General features: G+C 41.3%; 12 protein-coding genes and 2 non-coding genes across 14 annotated transcripts; 4 read left to right on the plus strand and 10 right to left on the minus strand.

Annotated features, from left to right (window-relative positions):
- Positions 1 to 391: 391 nt before the first annotated feature.
- On the minus strand, positions 392 to 751 carry TOT_030000051 (conserved hypothetical protein; the record flags this gene model as incomplete). The annotated part of the gene is made up of 3 exons (XM_009692795.1): positions 392 to 407; positions 500 to 577; positions 648 to 751. The coding sequence occupies 3 exons, from the start codon at positions 749 to 751 to the stop codon at positions 392 to 394; spliced, it is 198 nt and encodes a 65-aa protein (XP_009691090.1).
- A 257-nt stretch (positions 752 to 1008) lies between these two features.
- Positions 1009 to 1548, minus strand: TOT_030000052 (conserved hypothetical protein; the record flags this gene model as incomplete). Its single annotated transcript, XM_009692796.1, has 2 exons — positions 1009 to 1132; positions 1415 to 1548. 2 exons carry the CDS (start codon positions 1546 to 1548, stop codon positions 1009 to 1011), a joined length of 258 nt encoding a protein of 85 aa, XP_009691091.1.
- TOT_03t000009 lies at positions 1048 to 1120 on the minus strand. The gene has a single exon. It is a non-coding gene; the product is annotated as a tRNA-Val (tRNA).
- On the minus strand, positions 1406 to 1478 carry TOT_03t000008. The gene has a single exon. It is a non-coding gene; the product is annotated as a tRNA-Val (tRNA).
- Positions 1549 to 1576: 28 nt separating the features above from the next.
- TOT_030000053 (uncharacterized protein) lies at positions 1577 to 2248 on the plus strand (the record flags this gene model as incomplete). Its single annotated transcript, XM_009692797.1, has 3 exons — positions 1577 to 1735; positions 1800 to 1937; positions 2018 to 2248. 3 exons carry the CDS (start codon positions 1577 to 1579, stop codon positions 2246 to 2248), a joined length of 528 nt encoding a protein of 175 aa, XP_009691092.1.
- Positions 2249 to 2641: 393 nt separating this feature from the next.
- On the plus strand, positions 2642 to 4700 carry TOT_030000054 (DEAD-box RNA helicase; the record flags this gene model as incomplete). The annotated part of the gene is made up of 4 exons (XM_009692798.1): positions 2642 to 3056; positions 3090 to 3407; positions 3467 to 4352; positions 4532 to 4700. The coding sequence occupies 4 exons, from the start codon at positions 2642 to 2644 to the stop codon at positions 4698 to 4700; spliced, it is 1788 nt and encodes a 595-aa protein (XP_009691093.1).
- A 310-nt stretch (positions 4701 to 5010) lies between these two features.
- Positions 5011 to 8311, minus strand: TOT_030000055 (transcription factor; the record flags this gene model as incomplete). Its single annotated transcript, XM_009692799.1, has 5 exons — positions 5011 to 7292; positions 7324 to 7633; positions 7676 to 7799; positions 7919 to 8031; positions 8129 to 8311. The coding sequence occupies 5 exons, from the start codon at positions 8309 to 8311 to the stop codon at positions 5011 to 5013; spliced, it is 3012 nt and encodes a 1003-aa protein (XP_009691094.1).
- A 270-nt stretch (positions 8312 to 8581) lies between these two features.
- Positions 8582 to 10819, minus strand: TOT_030000056 (conserved hypothetical protein; the record flags this gene model as incomplete). Its single annotated transcript, XM_009692800.1, has 1 exon — positions 8582 to 10819. The coding sequence occupies one exon, from the start codon at positions 10817 to 10819 to the stop codon at positions 8582 to 8584; it is 2238 nt and encodes a 745-aa protein (XP_009691095.1).
- A 973-nt stretch (positions 10820 to 11792) lies between these two features.
- TOT_030000057 (uncharacterized protein) lies at positions 11793 to 13951 on the plus strand (the record flags this gene model as incomplete). Its single annotated transcript, XM_009692801.1, has 3 exons — positions 11793 to 11813; positions 11918 to 12583; positions 12668 to 13951. The coding sequence occupies 3 exons, from the start codon at positions 11793 to 11795 to the stop codon at positions 13949 to 13951; spliced, it is 1971 nt and encodes a 656-aa protein (XP_009691096.1).
- Positions 13952 to 14169: 218 nt separating this feature from the next.
- On the minus strand, positions 14170 to 16543 carry TOT_030000058 (conserved hypothetical protein; the record flags this gene model as incomplete). The annotated part of the gene is made up of 5 exons (XM_009692802.1): positions 14170 to 14585; positions 14671 to 15028; positions 15136 to 15688; positions 15773 to 16374; positions 16490 to 16543. The coding sequence occupies 5 exons, from the start codon at positions 16541 to 16543 to the stop codon at positions 14170 to 14172; spliced, it is 1983 nt and encodes a 660-aa protein (XP_009691097.1).
- A 420-nt stretch (positions 16544 to 16963) lies between these two features.
- TOT_030000059 (histone deacetylase complex subunit Sap18-like protein) lies at positions 16964 to 17963 on the minus strand (the record flags this gene model as incomplete). The annotated part of the gene is made up of 2 exons (XM_009692803.1): positions 16964 to 17262; positions 17306 to 17963. The coding sequence occupies 2 exons, from the start codon at positions 17961 to 17963 to the stop codon at positions 16964 to 16966; spliced, it is 957 nt and encodes a 318-aa protein (XP_009691098.1).
- A 434-nt stretch (positions 17964 to 18397) lies between these two features.
- Positions 18398 to 20596, plus strand: TOT_030000060 (conserved hypothetical protein; the record flags this gene model as incomplete). The annotated part of the gene is made up of 10 exons (XM_009692804.1): positions 18398 to 18476; positions 18697 to 18947; positions 18978 to 19058; positions 19110 to 19453; positions 19554 to 19704; positions 19766 to 19884; positions 20065 to 20132; positions 20164 to 20211; positions 20269 to 20341; positions 20458 to 20596. The coding sequence occupies 10 exons, from the start codon at positions 18398 to 18400 to the stop codon at positions 20594 to 20596; spliced, it is 1353 nt and encodes a 450-aa protein (XP_009691099.1).
- A 107-nt stretch (positions 20597 to 20703) lies between these two features.
- Positions 20704 to 22117, minus strand: TOT_030000061 (Tgf beta-inducible nuclear protein 1; the record flags this gene model as incomplete). The annotated part of the gene is made up of 8 exons (XM_009692805.1): positions 20704 to 20837; positions 21097 to 21239; positions 21353 to 21431; positions 21464 to 21521; positions 21552 to 21620; positions 21655 to 21760; positions 21836 to 21955; positions 22047 to 22117. 8 exons carry the CDS (start codon positions 22115 to 22117, stop codon positions 20704 to 20706), a joined length of 780 nt encoding a protein of 259 aa, XP_009691100.1.
- A 156-nt stretch (positions 22118 to 22273) lies between these two features.
- TOT_030000062 (uncharacterized protein) lies at positions 22274 to 24459 on the minus strand (the record flags this gene model as incomplete). The annotated part of the gene is made up of 8 exons (XM_009692806.1): positions 22274 to 22865; positions 22899 to 23143; positions 23217 to 23305; positions 23366 to 23491; positions 23591 to 23657; positions 23694 to 23731; positions 23966 to 24115; positions 24180 to 24459. The coding sequence occupies 8 exons, from the start codon at positions 24457 to 24459 to the stop codon at positions 22274 to 22276; spliced, it is 1587 nt and encodes a 528-aa protein (XP_009691101.1).
- Positions 24460 to 24707: the final 248 nt, after the last annotated feature.

Below are 24707 nucleotides of genomic sequence, written 5' to 3' on the forward strand. Positions count from 1 at the left end.
GGTATTTTCTCTCTTTTCCCCTGTCTTTACTTTTCTGATCGTTAGATTCGGCTGGGAGAGACTTCAAGGTCGCAGAAAATCAAATAAATTTAACATGGTACTCCTTTTGGCTATTTTTCTCTAATTAACTACTTTATATACGACTACACATTCAGCACCTATCACCGCCTTAAACTAAAACGCTTTTAGACTCGACAAAAATATAAGAATAAAATGCGCGTAAAGTATGTAAGTCGCAGTGATTTAAAAAAATTAGACAGGCAAATGCCTGGTTACAGATTAAGGTACGGTTACACTTTAAATTGTGACTTATAGGATCCGGGATCCTCCGATAAACAACAATCCTAACATTAGGAATGCTAGAAGGGTAATAAATAATTACTTTGGGTAATCAGCGCCTCAGAGCCCTAAATGGTCGTTAATTATATGCGAAATGCCAATTTTTGTTATTTAAATGTTTTCATATATAGCCCTAGTCTACGTAAATATGAGTAAGTACCTTTCCCTGTTGAGTTTTTCATGCCACCATTCCCATTTGGTCGAATTAAAGTCTGGTTTAACCTTTATTCCATATTCACTATTTATAATATGTGAGGTGTATACTTAAAAAATCTTTGTGTTTAACTAACAATAGTTGGTAGACTCACTATTTGACAAAGGCGTCGGCCACTACGAACAGTAGAACCGTGCTAAATATTCTCTTTGTAAACCATCCTTTACGGAAAAACAGACCCATTTGACGTCCTTCCATTTTTCTATTATTCCGAGTTGTATGAACAATTTCTATTACACATCAGATATACATGGTGGAAACTGGTCCACTGTTGTTCAAACAAATGATTAATAACTCAAATATAACTCTTATAAGTTAATAAAATATTATGTAAACTTTTGTTAATATAGAATGAAACTTTTTTGAGGGTGGTGTTGTTTGGTGGGATATGTACAAAAACTGAATTTATTTGAAATACAATCCTATTTTATATCAATATAAATTATTAGAACATATCATTTAAGTCTAAATATCATTTGCAAAAGATAAAATGGTACGGGCACCGAGGATCGAACTCGGGATCTTCTGCGTGTTAGGCAGACGTCATAGCCACTAGACCATGCCCGCTCCCTGGACCACCTAATCAAATTCCTTAATAGTATTAAGAATAAACTTTTCGTTATAACATCGAATGCTCATTGTTTTAAAAGTGTATATTTAATTAAATAGGGAGTTATATGTAATATTTTAATGTATTTATGGTGTTGATTCCAGAATCAACCATCAAACCCCGTACTAACAACCAATCAGTATACACAGTGATTTGAGTTTATAGTCAATTTTTATCATGTGCTTTAAACTTTAAAATAATGAGCGATTGTCATATATACATTTAATCTCGTCGTTATAATATACGGGCACCGAGGCTCGAACTCGGGACCTCCTGCGTGTGAAGCAGGCGTCATAACCACTAGACCATGCCCGCCTATGATATACTCGTAAACTCCAGTACAAACTATAAATATATTGTATAAATTGTACTTTTGAGGTTCCATTCAAAACTTGTTGTATAAATGTATAATAATGTTCAAAGCGCCTGCCATTTTACGCAGGCTCAATTTAAGTCTAAATACAGACATATTGTACTATAGAAAGTCAAAATTTATCGAGATTCCAACCAATCATGTTTATAATACTATATTAGACATTCCTAATTACCATAAATTTGTTCCATGGTGCACTGTAAGTTTCTACTTATCTATGTACTAATCCAAGCCAAATGACAGCACACATTTTATTATTACAGGAAAGTCACTGGATCGGTCAACCGATTGAAGATGATTATTCAAAAATTCACAGAAATGCTTTACTCACTGTCAATTTCCTTTTTGTCAAGGAATCTTATGTATCTAAAGTCTCGTATGAACCGCATCGATACATAAAGGTATTCTAATTACACATATAAGTTTAACTACTATTTTTGTGTATTCTTATTGTTTAAATCATTCACAATTGTTTTAATAGGCAGTTGCTTCGGACAGCAAACTATTCGAAAAACTGGATACAACGTGGGCGCTTCAAAGCGAGAACAACGGAACTTTGATAGATTTTTCCATATGTTACAAGTTCCGTAACCCTCTATATCAACACCTGTCTAACACATTCAATGATAAAATTGCAAAAACCATGCTATCCCACTTTGTTGACGAATGTAATTTTCGGCTAAATCCATACAAACGATGTCATAATATTTAATCTTCTGGATTAAATATACACACATATGCCGTATATAATGATTTATAATGTTTATTTTACCAACGGTGGAGTAGAATCTTGTTTGTTTTGTTACACCCCATGGATGTGTTTAATTATTATTGATAAAATCGTATATAATTTTTGATTTTTTAAATACTGTTGACTTGAATATTTGTTTATATGATATTCTTTTGTATGGATTGACCTTCCAAGAGTTTTGTGAAATATCTTCGTTTGGAAATGATTTGAACTTTATAGTAACAATAAATGGTTTTATTTTCTTTTTTTATCAATTTTTAAAGCGCAATTAGGTGTTTAAGTCCATTAGGAATGAGAATACCTACTTTCCAAAAATATATACTGCTATTCTTAACTGCCATGTCACCATATACAATGTCTATGAATTCTGTGAGTAGGATTTGTAGAACAACAAATGTGTGGAGAAACTGGACGCTGTCCCGGCACCTCTCCTTTATTTATTCTAACTTCGGGTCCAAACTCGATCGTTTAAATGCAGAAAAGGTCACTTCCTTGAATTCGTATCCCAGTTATGATCCTTCAGTCAATACGGTGTCAACCTATCCAGTTGGATACAACGCCGTTGAGCAGCAGGTCCAGCCCTTTGGACAGGTACCCAACTACAACGTAGTTCCGAACCAATACGGATTTCAACCTTCAATACCATTCACCTTCAATTCATACGGCTCGGTTCCATACTCACGTCCAAATTACTTTAATAATTATAGCAGGCCTTACAAGTTTAACAGGAGGCCTGGTTTTAGGAGATACTCAATGTCAAGTAAGATGCGTTAGTTATATAAGTGTGCATATGAAAATTAAGATACTCAACAAATATTTTCAGCGCAAAAAAGCTTCGACATTCCAGTGTCTTCAGTCGACTGGAATAAGGAGGAGCTTGTGGAGATTAAAAAGGACTTTTACGACCTGAGCTACGAGGCCGACAGCAGGCCCGGAGAGGAGATTGAGCGGATACTCTCGTCTCACAACATAACGATAGAGGGGGAGCACCCGCTGCCGAAGCCGGTCAACACGTTTGACGAGGCAGTGTTTAACGAGCCCATACAGAAAATCATCAAGGACTCTAAGTTCGTAGAGCCCACGCCTATCCAAAAGGTGGGCTGGACTTCCTGCCTAACAGGTCAGACAGAGCCCAGATTCACTTTACATTTATGTTGCAAACCTATAATTAACTTTTAGGGAGGGACGTCGTTGGTGTGTCGCAAACTGGGTCTGGAAAGACGCTGACCTTCCTTCTTCCTGGAATGTTGCACCTGATGGCGCAGCCGCCTGTGGGCAAGGGAGGTCCCATCATGCTCATTTTGGCTCCGACCAGGGAGCTCTGCCTCCAAATATCGGACGAGGCCACGCCCTACTCGAAAATGTTAGACTTGAGGCTCGTCTCCGTCTACGGAGGCGCCTCCAAGTACGTGCAGATGAAGCAGTTCGAGAACGGCGCCGAGATCATGGTCGCCACGCCCGGGAGGCTCCTCGAGTTCCTGAGCACCGGCAGCCTCAAGTTGAACCGCGTCAGCTACTTCGTGATGGACGAGGCCGACCGCATGCTCGACATGGGCTTTGAGCCTCAGATCCGGAAGATCATCGGCCAGATAAGGCCCGACCGCCAGACGCTCATGTTCAGCGCCACGTGGCCCAAGGAGATCCGCAGGCTCGCCTCCGAGTTCTGCAAGCCTGACTTCATTTACATTCAGGTCGGCGACCTTGAGTTGACTGCGAACGAGAACATAACTCAGAAGGTCCAGGTCATGAACTCCTTTGAAATCAAGGACAGCTTGTTCAACTTTTTGGACTCTCTCCCTCCCTCCAAGAAGGTTCTCATTTTCTCCGACCTCAAGTCCTTTTCCGACCAGCTTGCCAGCAATTTACGTTATCGCAAGTTCCGGGCTGCTTCTCTGCACGGCGACAAGTCGCAGGCTCAGCGGGAGCGCATCCTCCGCATGTTCAGGACTGGCGAGTGCAACATTCTCGTGGCCACTGACGTGGCTGCTCGCGGCCTCGACATCAAGGACATTGACTACGTTGTCAACTTGGACGCTCCAAAGACCCTTTTGGACTACATTCACAGGTGACTTATTTATTTTGACGGCTACCACATCTAGTTATTTTGCCAGCTACTCTTATCTAGTTATTTTGACAGCTACCATTTACTTGTTACGCCTCGCTACCAGATACTTACTACATCTACCTACAATTTAGTCATTGCACCTCCCTATTCTTTTTCGCTCTCATCTAATCCTTTTTTAGAATTGGACGCACTGCTCGTGGCGGCAGCAAGGGCAACTCCTTACTTTTCTTCGCCAGGGACACTCTTAACCCTAGCAAGGTCAAGTTCGCTCAGGACCTGTCCAACTTGCTTTCCAAGGTTAACCAGGAGGTTCCTCCTGAGCTCACAAGCATTGCCAACTCCCTGTGATCGTTAACTTTCCCATTCCAGCCATTTCTGTTAACATTAGGGCGCCTCCTGTGTGCACTGTCTACTACTGAACCGGTAAATATACTCGCATTTCCATTTTTTATTTGATTAGGTATATTACGTGTCTGCGTGTTTAACTGCTTGTTAGTATATTGTAACGTTAACTATGCTTGTGTACACTCGCATTACACTTGTCCATGGCTAACTATGCTTGTGTGTAATATAATTGGGGTGTCTGGTACGTAGTCTGCTCGTGCATTTGTATGACATTTACTCGCGCTTTGCGCTTTGCTTTTCGATCTTCGCTTCGTTACTGTGAGGACACCAGCGCAGCCCCCTCCTTCCTCACCGTCACCCTGGCTCCCTCCACCAGCTGCACCTCGAGTGCGTCCTCGAGGACCTTGGTCACGAGGCCGAACTTGTCCTTTCCGAGTGCGTGTGCCAGCACCCTGTCTCCTTCTGACATGGGCTGCACTGGCTCCACCGACTCCGCCGCTATTGCTATGTAGTCCTCGTCGACCATCACGTGGAGCACCTGCAGCGTCGTGTCCGCCATGTTTTCGAATACTTCTCCGATCACTCCTCTCTTTCCGTAGTACGCTCCCGGTCCTGTTACGTGCACCACCACTCCGCACACGCACCAGTTTGGCAGCTTTGCTCCTGCCTTTTCTGACTCAGGCGCCGGCGCTGTCGGCGTGCCCTCTTTATCGTCGATACCTCTGGACGTGTCTCCCCGTGCTTCCTCTCCTCTTCCCTCCTCGCTCAACCTCCTCCTTACGTCGTGGGCGCCTTCTCTTCTTGAGCTTTCTCTTTGTGACGGGTCCTCCTTTCCATCGCGGTAGTCTCTGTCATCCCTGTAGTCTCTATAGTCTCTGTAACTATCACCGTCGCGTCCTTCTCTGCCGTCTCTGTAGTCCCTACCATCCCTGTGGTCTCTGTAACTACTACCGTCCCTAAAATCCCTGTCATCGCGGTAGTCTCTGCCGTCCCTATGGTCTCTGTAGCCATCACCGTCTCTGTAGTCTCTGCTATCTTTGTGGTCGTGATGTCTAGCGTCTTGCGGGTACGGCGGGTCAAGGCTCCTGTTGTAGGCGACGTAGTTTTCCCTCGCGCTGTAGTGGCCTCGCATCACGTCGTGCCAGTTATCCATGATCACGCAATCCGACTTCGGGTAGCGCACCGTCTTCGGCTTAACCTTCAGCAGGATTGTGAACTGAGTGGGCTCCACGTGGATGATGTCGCCCAGCAGCCCCTTGTATCTGCCCTGCAGGATCTTAACTGTCTTTCCCAGCAGCGGGTTCTTCCTCACGATTCGTGCTCCCTGAGGCGCGTTGTTAGTCTTCGTCGTCTCTATTGTTCCTGAGCTTTTCAGGCAGTCCTGCGATGCTGCGCATATGATTTCTCCGTTTTCCAGCGTCAGGAATACGCTGTTTCTCCACACGTGCAGCACCTGGCCTCCCTTGTGCTTGTACGGTCCTTTCACCACCATCGCTCTGCTTCTCGGCTCTATTGCCTGGTTATTAAAGTCCTTCGTCGTGTTTCCGAATGACGTTCTTTTGCACTGTATTTGCGACGCTGGCACTGCCACCTTCTCTCCCGTGTCCGTCAGCAGCGTCAGCATCGAGTTCCTGTCCACTGCCGTGATGATTCCTACGTGTCCCGTCGTCGTCTGTATCAGGTCTGACACTACGAAGCCGTTCACTCCGCCCACTCTGTGACTCGAGTCTCCCTGACCTTCCTTCGGGATCATCGACAGGTGCTCCAGCGAGCACTTGAACTCCTGTCCCGTCTGCGGCGAGAATACCAGCGCCGTCCTGTTCTTGTCGTTCACCAGCACCACCAGGCCACTCTGTCCTTCGTTCGATCCTCCTATTGCTCTCACGTTGTCTCCCTCCACCAGGTTCTTCACCACTGAGTTGAGGTTGATTCTAAAGTTCGGCAGTTCCTTGTCTTCCGGCTGCACTTCCACTTCCTCCTTGTCTATTGCCACTATCTTTCCCACTACGCTCGTCAGCTCTCCCTTGACCACTCTGATGTTTTCTCCCAGCTTGTACAGGTGCACTTTGTTCGGCGCCTTACTTATTTTTTCCAGCGCCTCTGTGATCGTCGTGTCCACGTTGAACTCCTTCAACTCTGCCAGCGTCGCGTTTACGTTTTCTCCGCACGCCAGTCTCTTTGCGCTGAACTTAACCAGTATGTGACCCGAGTCCAGGAAGCTCATTCCCTGGTACCTGAACGTTCCTGGGATAAGTCCGTGTTCTATCAGGCCTCCTGAGAGCTCTATTGCTTCTCTGTCGAAGAACGACTTCGGGAACTTCTGGCTACTTTTTTGCCTCGCGTTTACTCTCAGCTTCGTCTCCTTCAGGTGGCCCACTGTTTGGTTCAACAGCGCCGACTCGTTCTGGTCCTCGTAGCCTCCCTCCTCCATCTTCCCTGCTCCCAGCAGCTCCGGGTCTATTCTCGGTATCAGCTTCAGCGTCACTGTGTTATTCGTTTCGTCGCTTTCGTACACCTGTCCCAGGTCTCCTGCGTAGCGTCCGAACTTTACTCTCACGTACTCTCCTACGTTTGGGAAGTACAGGTTTTCGTTTCCTGAACATCTTTTCTACTTCTTCGCTCTTACCTGATGTGAACACGTTTGCCATTTCATTCATCGGCACCAGCTTCAGTGTCGTCAGGTTAATGTTTCTGAACTCCGCCAGTGCTTCCGTCACTGCCTGCTTGTTGTCCGCCTCTATGTACAGGTACCCTGTCACTCCCTCCGGCACGAAGCACGAGTATATTCCCATGTGTTTTCCTTCCTTCTGCATTTTGATGAACTTGTTCGTCAGTGAGATTGCTATGTTTCTGTCCGGCGTCTGTCTGTTCGTCTTAACTATCCACAGCTTCGGGTCGTTGTAGTCCGGCAGCAGTGCTCCTGTCTGCTCCAGTCCCTCGTCTACTAATTTTTATCAATTGTCAAACTTACATCCCACTTCCTCCTCCACTTCCGAAAACACGTCTTCTCCCTCTTCGAACGTCTGGTCCTGGTACCTCTTGTCCAGCTTATCTATCACGTTTTCGAAGTATCCTGTTCCTCCTACTCTTCTTCCTTCTCTCCTACATCGTTCATTATTCTCTGTTACCGACGCTCATTTATACGCGTTTACTTCCTTCAAGGGTTACCCAACTTTATACACTTTCTTTCTATTCCTATCTACACATATTCTTACCTTAACGAGTCCTCTTGCAGCCGCTTCAGGTGATTTCTGTGTGCCAACCGCTCCGCCTCTTCCGATTCATCCGGCAATATGTGATCGTACTCATAATTATCATCCTCGTCATCTCCGACCTAAATAATGGCATATCAGAACACTTATAAGGTTGTATTCTTATAAATAACATATTTATATCTGTTGCTTTATTTCTATTTTCGCGGTTTTACTTACTTGCGCTTCTGTATCTAAGTATGCTGACACGTCAAACTTTCTCCTTTTCGATGGATCACGTTTTTTCAATTTTCTGCTTCTTTTTGGCCTCGGTACCTCTTTGGTGTCTGCTGGAATATCGTCATAGGCAAACAGACTGTCGTCTTTAAACAAACTGTCATTTTGTTGTGATTCTTCTGCCATTGTGAGTTATTTGGTTGAGCAATAAATATTTAAAAGTCAGAAACACCTATATTGTACAATATATATGAATATCAAGTTGGTTCTTAGAAATAACTAACTTGTTTCTATGTTGGGTTCGGCATATCTCATTTAACACACCTATCAATCATTCTTGGGTTTTATTTTGATTATTTTAGTTATTTATGGATCCGCATTGTCTACTAAGTGCTATGGCTGCTATAGTATGTATTAATTTGATAAATTGTGTATACAATTCGTAGAAGTATGAAATTAATACATTGTATTCAATCTTGATAAATTGTTCAATGTGTTAATTACGCTTTGGGAATTCAGCAGCCTGAGCCTCGTATTTGTTTTATTTCCTCCTAAGCTTAGATTGTCTGTGTACTGTTTATAATTTACGAAGGCATCTCCCGCTGACTGGAACTTATTCAACATTCTTGGTTCTGTGTTTATCCTTTTCACTCCTGATAGTGTGTTTGGCGTTTGGGATTGCCTAACTAGTTTGGCAGACTGTGGAATCTGGTAGTTAGGCCTGTTCTGTTCGCTCCACTGGTTCCCTACATTCTGCGTCCTCTGCAGATTCGGCATCACGCTCTGCTTCAATCTCACGAATGGATCCACGCAGTGTACGCCGCTTTTCTCGAATCTTTCTATGAAATTTGCGTTATAGCTCGCCAGGAATTCCTGGTTTCCTCTCTTAAGTCCACTATTTCTACCGAAGAAGTTAAAACTGCTGTTTCTATTAACCAGTGGTGTGCTATCAACGTTGTTAGTTTGAACGTTTACTGCTGGTTTCTCCTTCCAGGTACTTAACCTCTTTTCACTGCTCCGGGCGTTGGCACCTTGTACTCCGAATTTTTGCTTGAGATTGAATGGATCAAAGGTGTCATCTACCCATGCGGCCTGAGGTTGTGTATTAAAGCTGTTCTTCTGCTGAGGCTTGTTCAACTGAACATTGTTGAAACCATTGAACACGTTGCCGTTTTTCAGGGGGGCAGGAGTTGCACTCCTTGCTAATAACCTGGTTCGTTGCACAAAAGTGTTGTTTCTGGGCATGGGAGGAATATTTTGGTTATTTTTAGCCTGAAAGTGCACAGATTGAGACCTTGATCTCGTAAACGGCCTGAACATTTTACTGAGTTCCACCAGACTTGTGTTCCTGGCTATTTGCTTTTGTTTATCGTTTGTTTTAGCATCCTTTTCTTCGTTCAAAGTACTTTGAACTGGTTTAACTCTAACCTTGGTTTCTTGCTTATTTCCAACCCAGCCACTTGGATTCGCCTTGTTCATAACATTAGTATTGTTCCAAACTTTCTTGTTCCACTGAAAGCTGCTTGGAAGACCTCTGTTCATGCTATTCTTCCACCCTTGAGACTCTAGCCAAGCGGAGTGCGCTTTCTTCGTTTTGTAAACCACAGCTTGGTTATTCATGACAAAATTTGCTGCATTCTCACTCTGCCTCAGAGTGGCTCCCCCCTGTCTAAGGACAGCATTTGGTGTGTTTGACCTTTTCTGGTACCCATTCAAGTCGGATTTCCTTTCTGGCAAGTACAGGCACTTGACTTTGTCGTAGGCCCTCTTAAAGATGTTTTCCTGGACGATTTTAGTATCTCTGTTGAAGACGTTTTCTATGAACACGTCTCCCACCTCTTCGACAGTGTTGTTCACATTCATGGTGAACGTTTGCTCCACGGGCTTCGGAGCAGGCATGTTCAGGTTGATTTCCACGTTTACGCTCTTTGAGGTCCTACCGCTGCTTACGTTTTCTAGGGACTCGTTTGTCGCTGAGTTCAAGGTCGTTGAGATGCACTTGGTTAAAATGTCCACCACCTGCTCATGATTGTCCGAGGTTGAGTTTACTTGTTCGTTGAGAACGTTGTTGTGGGCTCTATTCTGGTTCCATATAGTTGATTCTTGTGCCACAATCTGCGAATGTTGTTTAATTTCCTGCTTCAGTAACAGTTTTCCCAGAATCTCGACCACTTTCTTCTCCAGTTCGTCCGAGTCCAGTTCAACCTTTTTCCCTTTAACTTCAGGATCAAATGTGAAGTCGCTTCCGTTACTATACTTTGGAGCTAGGTTGCCGTTGTATTTCACCATGGACTCGTCCTTTGTTCTTTCAAAGTCCTCGTACTTTTTAATATAAAGCTTTTCGTTTTCGTAGCCAGCGTCAAAGCTGTTGGAGCTGCTCAGGCTGTTGTACTTCACGACGGGCCTCGTGATCTTGTTCAGCGAACTCTGAGTGTGGCGGCGGAACCTGCAGGACTCGTAATTTTCATTCGTGTCCGCTGTGCTCTGCCTACAGTACAGCGAATTGTCCTGTTTCACCAGTTCGTCCCCGGGCAGATTCTTCCCGTTTTTGAGCCGGGCCATTGCCAGCCTTTTTTTATGTGCTTCGATCGACCTTTGCAAGTTCTGATAATTTCTCCTCTTGTTTACTGCTTTGTTCGTAGCGTCTGATTTGTATTCGTATGCGTTATCTGTAGTTGGTGAGTATACTTCCATTCTAATTTTGTGATTGGTCTATTTGGTTTAAACGATTACACATGTGAAAACTAATTTGAATTAGACACTGTTAAAAACAAACTGTTTTAATTATACTGTCATTCAAACTCTGAAATTCCTACTATAGTACATAAAGTCAAGTCACAGGTTTATATATCTGCGTTTATGCTAATTTACACATTTATATTTTACATTAAATCTGATACAAAATTAAACTGCATATTGAATGTGTGTTCGACTGAATGATTTGTATATGATAAATTGTTCGACCGTTTTTAAGATTCTTTGATTTAGGCTTAGTGCACCCTTTATTGCATTTTTACGTGCATATCTTAATTAACTTTCCCTTAGAATTGCGTTAAAAGCCAGTAGACATGGTAAGATTTAAGAATATTAATTAAGATATGCAATGTGGACCCAGTGGTCTTTATAATGATAAGATGTGTGACCGATGATCCACACATTCAACAAGTCACCTGGACCAATTAGATTTTAGGGCTCTTACGAATCAAATAAATGTCAAAAATTATATGCTTGTAGATAATATCTAGAACATAGTAATCGAATATGTATAACTTATATAATCACGTTATCTGTGTGTTTGTAATTCATACTATTGTATTATCTCATGAATCAAATACACATGACCAAAAAATTTAATTAATAGCATATGTCATATATATTCTAAATTTGTATGTTATTTGTAAAACATAATTAATGTTATGTGATTGCCACTATTGTCTTACAACACAAGTGTCGTTTTGTTATTTATTATATGTATATTTTTTGTATTATTAAATTATGTCATAACAACCTTCCTCTGTAATATATAGGTTTTTAACTTCTTATTTATACTTTAAAGTGGTACAACCATTGAAATTTGTTGTATAGTAAATTTCCAAAATATTCAAAAAGCAAATATGATTTTTAATTGCAAACTTTAGAAGTAAGGGGTTTAGTTGTTTTTTTGCAGATGGATCCTGAAAATTTGGAAGTATGTTTTTATTTAGAGTTCATATTGCACATGTGTTGTTTTCACATCTTTATTCTCTCAAGTATCTGAGCACATATATAATTTAGCTATTTATTATTTTTTAGGAACTTTTGGAAGCTGCTTTTGATGAGGAATCTAGCGAGATTACTCTCCCTAGCGACGCTCCCTTGCCTTCTAAGCTCATATGGATTGTGGCTGATGGCTCTTATGTAACTAAGGACCAAATCATCGCAATTTTGAATCCTATTGCAGGAAATGCCTCTGAAAATACCAGGGACTTGTCTGATTATCAATTATTGAGCCAGGATACTAGGTATGAAAACATTCAGAACATGGGCGACATTGCTCAGAAGAACTTGATCCTAAAGAGCACAATAAGCGGCAGATTAATCAGGATAGTGGAAAACTTAACTGAGTTGAACAATTTGGATCACATTCTCGGAAGGATTAAGCCGACCAGCTGCAGTCACGAGGTGGTCGTGCACGGGATGTGTGCCAACTGTTCAGTCCACATTGACACCAGTCTTAAGAGGAAACACGAGGACCTCAACTGCCACGCGGAGACGAGCGCCGTTCCAGGGTTTATAACGTCCCACGCGGGCGTTGAAATTGACTCTGACCTAGCGTATGAGATGGAGTGCAGTGAGATTACCAAGTACCTGGAGGACCGCAAGCTGTGCTTGGTCCTCGACCTCGACAACACGCTCGTCCACGCGACGTCGCAGAGCCCGCCCGCAGACATCGACGTCGAGACGATTGAGATTTCGAGCGTCGAGTGGCACAACAACCTCAACTACGTGCAGTACGTGAGCGAGGACGACGTCGAGGGCATGAAGCTCCAGCACACGCTTGAGTCCAGCGTGCTCAAGACGATCGTATACAACGAAACCGAGACCAGCTACTGCAACTCCTTCTTTAAACTCAGGCCGGGCATATTTAAGTTCTTTAGAAGCGTGTCGAAGCGCTACAAGCTGTTCCTCTTCACCATGGGAACGAGGCAGCACGCCCAGAGCGCCCTCCGCATCCTGGACCCCCAGGGCGTGTACTTTGGCAATAGAGTTTTCTGCAGGAACGACTCCCGGAGCTGCATGAAGTCGCTCGACAGACTGTTCCCGAACCACAAGAACCTCGTGCTCGTCATGGACGACTCGGAGTACGTCTGGACGAGCAAGCTGGCGCTCATCAAGGTGCACCCGTACTACTACTTCTCCGACCTGACGTACCTGAACAACTACGACCTGAACAACTTGACGAAGTCCTCCGCAGCCCTGCAGTCGATTTGCAACTACTCCAACTTCGTCTGGTCGAAGATCGTTCGCAACTCCACCGGCGCTAAGTACAGCTCCCCTGAGAAGAAGGCCCCGGAGTCAGGCCAGCCCCTCGCCAGGGACGACGACGGCTTCGCGGTGCCCGCCGCCATAAAGATATCGCACTTCCGCTACAACGGGTACCTGATTTGTAATGAGCGCCCCTCTGACATTTATGTTAAGCCTGCTGTTGCCCCGAAAGGCGGCGAAAAAACCCAGTTGTTCAAAAAGATTCGCGTAAAGGACAACGACAAGCAGTTGGATAAGCTCATCACTCTCCTGGATGAGATTTACACCAGATTCTACGCTCAGTACGACCAAGCCGTCTCTGACCTCATTAACTCCAGAAATTCTGAGTTCATTCAGGCTTTAAACGGGCCCCTAACTCCTGTGGACGTGAAGTTTTTGGTCTACAACGACCTTCTTCCCAGCGCCAGCTTAATTTTGAACGAGTTGAGGGAGGCGATTCTCAAGGACGTGACTTTGTATTCGAACTCTCCTGAGTTCATTCTCCCTAACCCGAATGCCCGCGATTCCTCCTCTTCTGGTGGCCTTAGGGAGGACTCCGAACTGAATTTTCTCCTCTGCTCCGACTTCGGCAAGTGGGCTCGGAAGTTCGGCGCCCGGATCGGCAAGCTCACTGACCGCGTGACTCACCTCGTTGTGAACAACAGGAACTGCGTTAGACTGCCCGACGAAAAGGTGAAGAAGGTCCACATCAAGTGGCTTGAGGCTGTGTTTTACTGTCACGAGCGCGTCGACGAGCATAAGTTTAACCCTGACAACTGGACCACTCCCTTCCGGTCCTTTTGGGACGTTTTAAGCTCCTGACTGTAATTTGCTTAACGCTACTACTTGTTTATACATATGGTTCTCCTTTCATTTGAACTTACTGCTTAATATAAATCAGCTGTCATGTGTTCATACAACCATTACCTGTTGATACAAACATTACCTGTTCATATAACTATCAGTTGCTCATACAACTATCTATTGTAAATGTATTTATCGTTGCCTACTTATAGTGTGTACTTTTATTTGGTTCGACATTAGAACTGGTTGAAGGGGTGGCACAGGATCTTGCTGAACATGTTGTAGTACTTTACTGGCATTATTGACTCCAGGATGTTCAGCTGCGAGTCGTAGTACGACTGCACCTGCTGTATGAACTTCAGCTTCGTGTCCAGGAGCGTCTCCGCCACGAAGTGCAGCGTTTCCAGGTTAAACAGCTCCTCCACTTCGTTCGTCGAGTCCGGGTCCTTCTCCGGCGCGTTAATGTACCTGTGCAGTGCTCTGTGCATCGTCTCGTACTCGCGCACTATGTTCACCAGCTTTTCGTCGATCATGTCCAGGTTTTCCATGATCGTCGACACTGTTTCGTTCTGGTTATAGTTTTTAACGAATATCTTTTCTACCGTCTCCATGCTCACGTCCAACTTATCGCTTCCGCTCAGCACTATGTTATCTACACATTCGTCGTTACCATAGTATCTGTGTGTATCTACTACTAATGACCCAGTATCTAAGTAGCTAATGATGGCCGCACTTACTGTTCGTCTTCGTGTAGAACTGCATTGCTGACTTCGGGATGATTTTTCCGTTTTTGTAGACCACGTCTATGTAGTCGTCGTTGTAGACTCCGCTCAGCTGGTACAGTCTGCTCGACTTGTAGAGCACCTGGTTGCTCTTGCCTCCTCTGCTGCTGATTCTGATCAGAGACTCCAGGTCGCTCGACGACCTCGACTCCTGTTCCAGGCAGTCGTAGACTGCTCTTTCGAGGTCTCCGTCCTCCAGGTGCTCCGTCTGGCTAATCAGGCCCTGCAGCTTCTGGTTGCACAGCTTATTCAGCTCCACGCTCTTTTCGTCGTCGATGTACACCTCCTTGTTCGCCTGTATATCATTTTGTCCCTCATCTTGTTTTACTATATATCTATCTCTATCTATGTATCTATCTATATCTATATATCTACCTATATCTATATTTCTACCTAAATCCTTTTTTTATGCTTTCCTACCTTTGTGTATGACGTCGATGGTGTGAACTGGTTGTACAAACTGCCCACCCTCGAGTCCTCCAACTCGTCCATGCTCTCCACTTCCTCCTGCTCGCTCACTAGCCTTTGCCTGGTGTCTTCTTCGAACAACTCGTTGAACGTGTTTATAAATGTTTTCTTGTTCGACTCGTAATACTTTTCTCCGCTATAGTTCCTACTCATGTCCTCTATGATTTTTTCATTTTTTTTATTTATTTTTTTAAAATTGACCTCTTCGTCTTCCGATTGTTTTATCAGCTCCTGCTTAATTTCTCCTTTCTTCTCTAACTCCGATTCAGTGTTACTTACATCTATGTTTGCCAGGTCCGTTGCTGTGTATTTGTCTAAAAAATCGTATGATTTAATCGAGTCTGCGCTTTTTAGTATAAACTTGTTTAACAGCTTCGACACTTTTCCGTACGTCCTCTTATTCATTCTTATTAGTGTTAGTATGTCTTCGAATGCTTCGTTATATTTTCTTTTACTCACTCTCTCTTCTTCGCTTGGGTTAACATCCTTTTGCCCTTCTTCTGGCCTCCCCTGTTTACTAGACTTATTTTCTTTTGACTGCTTTTCCTTTTCCTTCTCCTGTGTTACTTGTTTCCCTATTTTCTTCAACTTCATTTCGTCTATCTCCTGGTTCATCACCGTCTCTAGTATGTCGTATATTGACACATTAGGTTCCTCCTTCTGCTTCAAGCTCGATGCTGACTCTGCTGTTGTTTCTGATGTCGACGTCCCTTCGCTCTTATCTATTTCCGCTTTATAGTGCTTCAGTAGGTTCTTCAGGTTCGCCGCTTCGTTTCTCATTGACGTCGTGCACAGATCCGGCAATGGGTATGACGAGTTTAATACGTATGTCTTATATTCGAGGTCTGACACTGTTCTTTCAAATATTGTCTGGTTGCTTTCTTCCAGGAACTTGCACTTTTCTCTCCACTCCGAGCTCCCCTTCTTCAGCGATCCTATTGTCACGTTTAGGTTTGACGTTCTCGTTGGTGGCTTTGGGAACACCTTCTGCGGCACTTCTTCCAGGCTCTTGAAGTCCTTGATTATTGAGTACCAGAATGCCAGGTCTTCGTTTGACATCAGGCTGTTCTTATCTTTGACCACTCTCAGGTACAAATTTGACAGGAAGTACGCTCTATTGTATCCGTAGCGCCTACATGAGAAATGTCTCGTTTTCTTCGACTCCAATTCCACGTAACGCGACCTCCATTCCTGAATATTGATGTTACCATATTGTGTAAATACGCCGATTATTTCTGATTTAACCCAAATATTATTTATTACAATCGATATGTTTACTAATATTTGCTATTTTAGTCTATTTTACCTCCTTATTTGCGTGATAAAATACATTTACTGGAGTCAGTTGTGATTCCATCATTTTTATCAATATTGGTCAAAATAACTTTGTATTCCAGTTTACAAAGGTATTTTCATTTTATTAATACAATAACTTATCATATTTGGGTCGAAAGCCCTTTAAATATTATAATTTTTAATACTCTACTTAATGGAATACCGCGCCACCACAGATGGGTGTTTATGGTCTAAATGTTACACAATTGACATGTAATTGAGGAGATGAACGTTAAATTACTTTTTTGCCACAAATATTTAAAATACACGGGACTTTCTTTAATCTTTGAAGGTCAGGTTAATTGTGCTTCCGATTTCGAATCTCAGCGATTCCAGCGTCCTGTTATCTTCCCTCGGGTTAATTTTGAAGCTGTGTACCAGTCCAAGCTGTTTAGAGTCCTCTCCTATAATGTTTTTGTGTTTATTCGTTTTAACTGGTTTTTATCTATGTTATTTCAGGTGTGTCGGCTTCCGTTGTAACTTTCGCCGGCCACTTACCTTTATTTGTCGTGAAACACCAGGTGCTCGTATGCTTCCTCGTCGGCGGCGATATGTCTTTAATCAGGTTCACGAGGTCTCTCAGTGTTGAGTCCATCCACACGTACACGTGCAACTCCTCCGAAGTTACTACTTCGTCTGCGCTGTCTGTGGGCGGTGCCATTACTTTCAACAGAAAGGGCGTGTTGTGCCTTCTGTTCACTTTGCGGTCCCTTTTACTTTCTCTGTTTGCTCCTCTTGCGTGGCCTACTTGTTTTATTTATTCAACTATTTACAAATTAAAACTTACCGTTTATCTTTTCATTTACTCTCGACCTTCCGTTCAATCTGGGTTCGTCTGATTTATGTTTTTCATCTTGCCTTTGTGTATCTCTCAGCGATTTCCTTCCCAAATCTCTTCTATTTGCCACTTTTGTGCGTGGTCTTTCCCTTGCGTTACGGTAATCTCTTCCTACTCTTCTGGCAGGTCCTCTGCGTATCTCCTCTCTTCTTCTCACTCTTCTCGGTCTTGTTGACCTCGATGAGGATGAGGATACTGATTCGCTACTGATGCTTGAGCTTCTTGATCTGTACGATCTTGAGTACGAGTGGCTTTTATTGTACTTTCTTCCTCTGCTGTAGCTTCTGGACCTACTTGTGGATGTGCTGTACTTGTTCTTCCTGAAATTTTTATAGTTTTTGTATCTGTCGTACGAAACGCTTGAGAAGCTCGTGCTTCTGCTTACGCTGCTACTTCTGCTTGAGCTTCTTTTGCGACCCCTTGACAAGTCTTTATCTCTGTGATTAGTTCTGTAACTGTCTCTACTCAAGGAGTCGAATTTACTTTTCGCTTGAGACCTTCTATCTCTGGCTTTACCTCCTTCATCTTCTATGCTCATACTTCTATCTGAGGACACAGTTCGACTCAAGCTCATTGAGCGACTCATGCTTTCAGATGAACTCCTCATTTTATAGAACTGGCTCAACTGAACTCCAAATTACTCTGATAATGACTAAAGGTTCTAATTTAAATCTTTCGATCTAATTTCCATCAATAGTTAACGAAATACACCAAAATATAATTTTTAGGATCAATCTACATTCAAACTATTTAATTAATCTGCACTGTGACCAATATTCAATATCTTTTATTGGAGAGGTCTAAAGAACAAAACTTCCAATTGAAATTGAACATTTCTCCTGTTTTATTTAGTATAGATGGGGAGCGACGTCGTTTAAATTTAATGTGTACGTAACATAGTTATTATTTACTTTTGTTGTATTTTAAATTTTTATTGGCATAAAACATGTATAAAAATTACATTATTTTTGTTTCTGTACATTAGTTTAAATCTGCAACATGATATCCTTTTTTTATTAATATCACTTTCTTCTTGGAAATATGTCGAGCCAAGATAGAAACTTGTCTATGAGTTTTGACTTTTTTAAAAAACGGAGAAAGACGAGACATTCCAGATCTGGTCACAACGGTAATTTCTATTTATAGGTCACACATTTAACACATTTTTATACTTGTCGTTAAAAACCAAATTTTAAAGTTCCTAGCTATTATTAACTCATCTATTTTATTTATTTATGTATTATTGCCCAAAATAAATTGATATTTACCTATTCCATTATACCTTTCACAGTTCCTGTATTGCACTACTACTTTCATCACATTTATCATGATTTTCTCAGGATATGGTTCATCACCATTATCTCCTGCTTCTTTATCGGAATCCTTTTTAAGTGGATCTCAGAATGGTCGCGTAACTTCCTCCGTTACACGAAGGGGCACTTTTAGGGGTCTGCTTAGCGACTCCAGTACTCCCGCATCGCAACACTCATCGACGCACAGCTCTACACAGAATGATGAGTTTTCAGACTTTGTTCCGGACCTCCCGGATGTCGATGTAGACCTGTGCAAGCCCTTCAACTACATTTCATGGGTACTTTTACACATTCGCATCCTTTAACAGGCTCGCGACCAAATGGTATTTGGCAACGACAAGATTGTATCGATGACGAACCTCGAGGAGTTGTTTCAATCACAGTTAAAGGTTCGTTTAAGACCTCACTTGCCAATCGCAGGGTTCATCATATATGTTTAGGAACTGGAGAACACCATTAAGAACAGCTACGGCGTTGAGAAGTCCGTTGCTTCTGTAATATACTCTAGGATGAAGGAGTCCTACAGGTGCTACAGCTACCTTTTGGAGAACAGTTCTCAGTACTGCCACTTGTCATCGGTTTATTTGAATTCGTATGTGTTCTTGCGTCCTCTAAATCTTACGAATTTCTCGTTTGCCACCGGCGACATCTCGAGCGTTTCTGAGGTCGACCGTCTCATAAACAGCGTAAACGTTGATGGCAGCATAATTTCTGGGCCCGTCTTTGTCCACGAGTCCCTCATGAGTCACTTTGAGAAGAAGTGTGAATATTTGCCCTCGAAATTGTGAGTTTATATACTCATGGGTACCTAGAAGTCGTTTGACCAGATAAATTATTACATGTACACAATAGGCTGCTATATCATGTTTGTAATCATCGTTTAGGTGTTCTGGATATGATTTTAAGAATATGTGCATTGAGTTTGATTATTTACCAAACTTGATATCGAGGGTCATTCATGAAAGGGCAGTGAGGCAGCTTATAATCATTAAGTCAAACGTGGACATATCGCTGATCAATCTGTTGTTGACAGAGGTGCGTTTACCTTAGTTTCCCCCAATTACACCTTATTAAACACACTCATGACCATGAACAGGGGTACAACGTGTACAATTTGAAAAGCGGTGAAAAATGCTGGCTTCCCATTTACATTTGCGATAAGCTATCTCACGACGGACTCATCAGTGCCGAACTGCCCATTTACTTGACCATGAAGTACTTGAGGCAATTAAGGGAAGAGGAAAGGACCACTGACGCGCTCCAGAAACTGCCGAATGACTACTTTTTCGAGATTGCACACATATTCACCAAATCGAAGCTATTGTAACTTCACCATCTAGCTAGCTAGCTACTTACTCGGCTAACTAATTAGATAATTAATTAATGCCTTTTTAGCAAAAAGATATACATTCCGAACTTGAGTGATCGCATTGAGATATACAACTACATCTCGAAGATAGCAGGTAACTTGTTCCCACTCTAAACCTTCTTCAGGGATTGTTGAGGACATACGCTACAGTCGCATGAAGAAGATCAGAGCCTGTAGGTTTCATTCCATCTCTTCAGCCCCTATCATTCTGTTTTTAATTCACTTTTCAGTCCTGGAGAACTTGCCGATATCGGAGAATATAATACAGCTCAACAACTTCCAGTTTTCTGAAACTTATTTCATGTATTGTTTCTACCTAGCTCCCTTCAGTCCTTAGTTACCTCTATTTTACCCATTTATATACTCAGCCTACTTCTAAATACCTTTATACTCTCTTCTCTTGGTTAATTTTTCCTTAGAAATCAGTTTTTGTGTGGATACTGTTCCTTTTATGACCGCAACAGGAAGCTGAGTGGCTTATTCTGGGCTCAAACTGACGGTTTAATTCGTGACTTGGAGAACAATCTTTTGGATTCCATCACCAAGCCCATTTTGTGAATTTAATCGTTTGTAATATAGTTATGTTTCTACTCGTGACTATTACATACTTTAACGTGAACTACATTATTTGCCCCAATCAGAGTGTTCGGATGATCAATGCTCCGTTACACTAGCAGCACTGAGTTGATGCATCCGTCGTTCTCTGGGTTATTCGTTACTTGTGCGTACTTGGCCCATATGACCTTGCCCGTCTGAGTCACTAGTCCCAATTCACTGACATTTACTTCTATAATTGTTCCTACAAGGTTATTATGGTCACCTTCAACTTGTGAAACCAGTGGTTTCTGTTCAGCTGGTCTCTGTTATTCATCTATCTATCTGACCATACAGTTATCTATCTATCTGACCATACAGTTATCTATCTATCTGACCATACAGTTATCTATCTATCTGACCATACAGTTATCTATCTATCTGACCATACAGTTATCTATCTATCTGACCATACAGTTATCTATCTATCTGACCATACAGTTATCTCGTTTCTAATGTTTTACCTTTAGTGATAACTCCCAGGCCTGTGTATAAGTTGGATTGCGGATTCTTTTTCACTGATATGATGTCTAGATAAAACGTTGTTTTAAGCTCAGGGTGTGTGACGTGAGCTTTTTTAAATCTTAACCCAGTTGGTCGAATGTATCTATATTATTTTTTAATGATATTAATGATATAATTTGTGTTACTATTAACTACATAGATATGCTTATATTAGTCCTAGTATATCTATGTGTGTGTGCTTTTATGCTTCTTTACCTTTCGTATTTCGGAGGCTTTCTTGTAAAATCTTCTGGCACAAAGCAGGCCTTGTCCACTACTCTCTTCCACATTTTCTCTGAAAACAACTATTATTTACTCTCCTCTTACTCTTTCTCTTTCCTGTTTTCAGTACTCGGAACATTTCATCTTCGTTCATTGCTCTAACCTACGGACGTTTATCATTCTTTGTGTTTACCTTAGGGATTGGAACTGCCCATTTTCCCGCCTTTTCCTTCCTCTTTTGCTTTATCATATTACTCAGAATCTAAAAATTTTCTATTAACTTCGGTTCCTCCTACCTTAGTTCTGTTCACGTCTCCTCTCTCTAGGAGGTATGCTGGAATGGCTCCATCGGTCTTTTCTACCACTTCCTCCTTAATTTCCTTCTCCTCATGGTGTTTAACCCTAAAACGATGTTATGTGATTCCAAATATTCGTCGTTATTTATCTTATCTCTTTTCCGTTCAAATTAAAACTTACAATTTTTTGAGTTGGACTTTCTCTGCGTATCTCTGCTTCTTATATATTTTCGATTTGATTCCTCGCAGTTTTTGGGCCTTCTTGCTTTCTTTCGATACTGCCCTGGCTGCCTTCTTCCTCCTAAACATTATTTTTAGTTTATTTCATTGACTCGATTTATTTTTTAATTTTCATATCTTTGTTTTATCTATTTATTTTATTTATTTGTTACGTTTTCGTTTCATGGTCGAACCGCCGACCGTGTAGCTTTATATGTCGCTCAATATATTCGTTTTGTGGCATTTTTAAATCTCTTTAATATGTATTTATAAATTTAAATTCCGAGTGCGTGATCTGTGTGTCATACTAGGGTGTATTATTGAAATGAAATAAGTATGAAGTGAAGTGCAACACTACATGGTGTATAAAAAATTTATTTAGATTTAAATATTTTACAGTTTACTTATTTAGAGTTTTAAATATATTTGCAAATATTTCTCTTGGTAGTTCTACCAATTGCTTTCCTTCCCCTTGTGATTCCTCCGTTTGCTTAGTCGTTTTAATCTCCTCTGATTCTCTGAATTGCGCCTTGATTTTAAACTTGCTAAGCAGCTCCTTCGAGTATTCATACTTCAAAACTGTCCTTCCTTTAAAATTATTTTTATATTTTTCCGTTTGCAGCTTAGCGCTTTTGGAATCTTCATACTGTAGCGAATCGCCGCCGAGCGTCGTGTAACTCGCTTCCGATTTTGTGAACTCTGGCATTTTAGTGTATTTTTCCAGCAGGTCTTCCACTGTTTCTTCCCTGATGTTTTCCAGGGGCTTCACTATGTAGTCGTAGTAGCTTTTGTAGCACTCCTTGATTTCGTTAAGGTCCACGTCTCTATCAAATTCGTGATATTTTTTAAATTCTTCCTTCTTTACTCCCAGGTCCATTTCTATTTTTGGGAACACTTCCTTATCTTTATCGTATGAAACCCACTTAAGTCTTGTTCCTCTCTTCCTTGATTTGACTCCTGTCTGTTTATTGTTGCGATTACTTGTCGATTCTCTTTCTTTTGACGCATCACCATCTGAATCATACTTTGAATCTTCTATTGCGTTCAATTCTGCTTCTATTTCCTCTTTAATTACGTCTTTGAATCCTATTCCTCTCAGGTCTGAGGGGTCCCTCAGACTTGTAACTTTGTCCTTTGGTGGGAGCTGTGGTCCAATTACTGTCTTCAGGAACCCTTCATTGTTTAAAATTAGTTTAATTATCCTTCCTATTTCTATTTCTCTCTTCTTCAGGTTCAAATTGTTCAGTACTTTCAGCGATATTATGTCGGACTATGTGTAAGTTAATAATTGTGTTTGTATACATACTTAGTTACCTATATTGAATTATTTATTTTCCACTTACATCATCTTGATCTGTGAATGTGCTTACGGTTTGGAAGTTATAACTTGCTCTTTTTGTCCTTGATGATTTAAAATCGGACGGAGTCCAGCCTGAATTAAGTTTAGGTGAGCTTAAATATACCTTTTAAAGCTGTATAACTATATACTTACCTTCTTCTGTATCTACTGTGTATAATGTCTTAATTTTATTCCTATTTATGTATTCTCTGTTCTGTTTATTCTTCAATTCTTTCGACTCCAAATACGACCTTGCTCTTTTATTTTTTACATTAATTTCTGAAAGAAAAGAGTGAAAACCCTAATTTTATATTTTTGTTAACTATTTATCTACATATTTGGTATAATGACTATCATTTAGCTTCAGTGCAAGCTTACCGAAGTCGTCAACATCATATTTGGTTAACGGGGTTCCCAAAAAGGTCGATTCACTCATTTTTAATATCTACCATTCTTATTATGCCTTTCAAATTCAAATGACTGTGTGTTGGCACGAATTTATGAAAAGTTTGCATAAATCTTATAAGGTATCATCGGGGGTTACCGGGGTTGTTCAAACGTGAGAAATATATAACAAAAATTGCAAATTTAAAAAAATAACAGATTTAGTTTTAAAAATTAATGTTGAATCCAATGATTCGTGTATTCACCCTGGTCCTACCTTCGGAATGTCGAAATCTACAGTAGTCGTTACACATCAGTATTTTATTAAATATTTATAGTAACTAAGCTATTGTTAATGCTATGACTAACGTTCTGATAGTTTTGAAAGTTTCGAGTTGAACTTTTCTATTTTTTCTCTGTGCGATTCCTTGAGTGAGTTCTCAATCCTTTGATAAGTTCTTTTTATTTGTGCTATTTTGAACGTTTTCTCTGAGCTCGTTAGGTTTGGATTATTTTTCACTAAAATAATGTCAATTTATATATATTCATTCGTGCTTAAATATGATACTTAATATGACTGTACCCCTATCTATTCTTTCTTTTAGTATATCCGCTTTCGCTTGTCCAGGATTCCTCCCATACAATGCTTCGGAATCGTCACTTGATTCTTTTTTATAGTCATTATCTATTGGAATTGTCACATAATCTTTACTTTCTTGTGCCACTGAGGAATCTACAGAATTTGTTGGCAATTCCTCTGGTTTAAGGACTTTATTATTTCTTTTTGACTTTGTTATTACTTTCCCTTTAAGTTTTAATCCACCTCCAACAACCCTATCGTATGTTTTATCTATTTCTTTCATTTTTACTATGTTAATAAAATGTAGTTCTTCTGCATGACTGAAACCGTTAAAACTTACACTTATATAACAAATTTATTTTTAAATATTAAAACGAGCCAATGATTTTTATGAATTCATATAATTTTATGTGGAATCACGCACTAATCTGATCTATTTGGATATAAAATGGAATCGTGTGTTTGGATTGTGATTCTATTATACACATTGTAACATATTAAAATTTACTACAACTAGTCTTGATTGGAATA

The sequence above is a fragment of the Theileria orientalis genome, chromosome 3 (assembly GCF_000740895.1).
Source record: "Theileria orientalis strain Shintoku DNA, chromosome 3, complete genome".
In the NCBI taxonomy this organism is placed as follows: domain Eukaryota; phylum Apicomplexa; class Aconoidasida; order Piroplasmida; family Theileriidae; genus Theileria; species Theileria orientalis.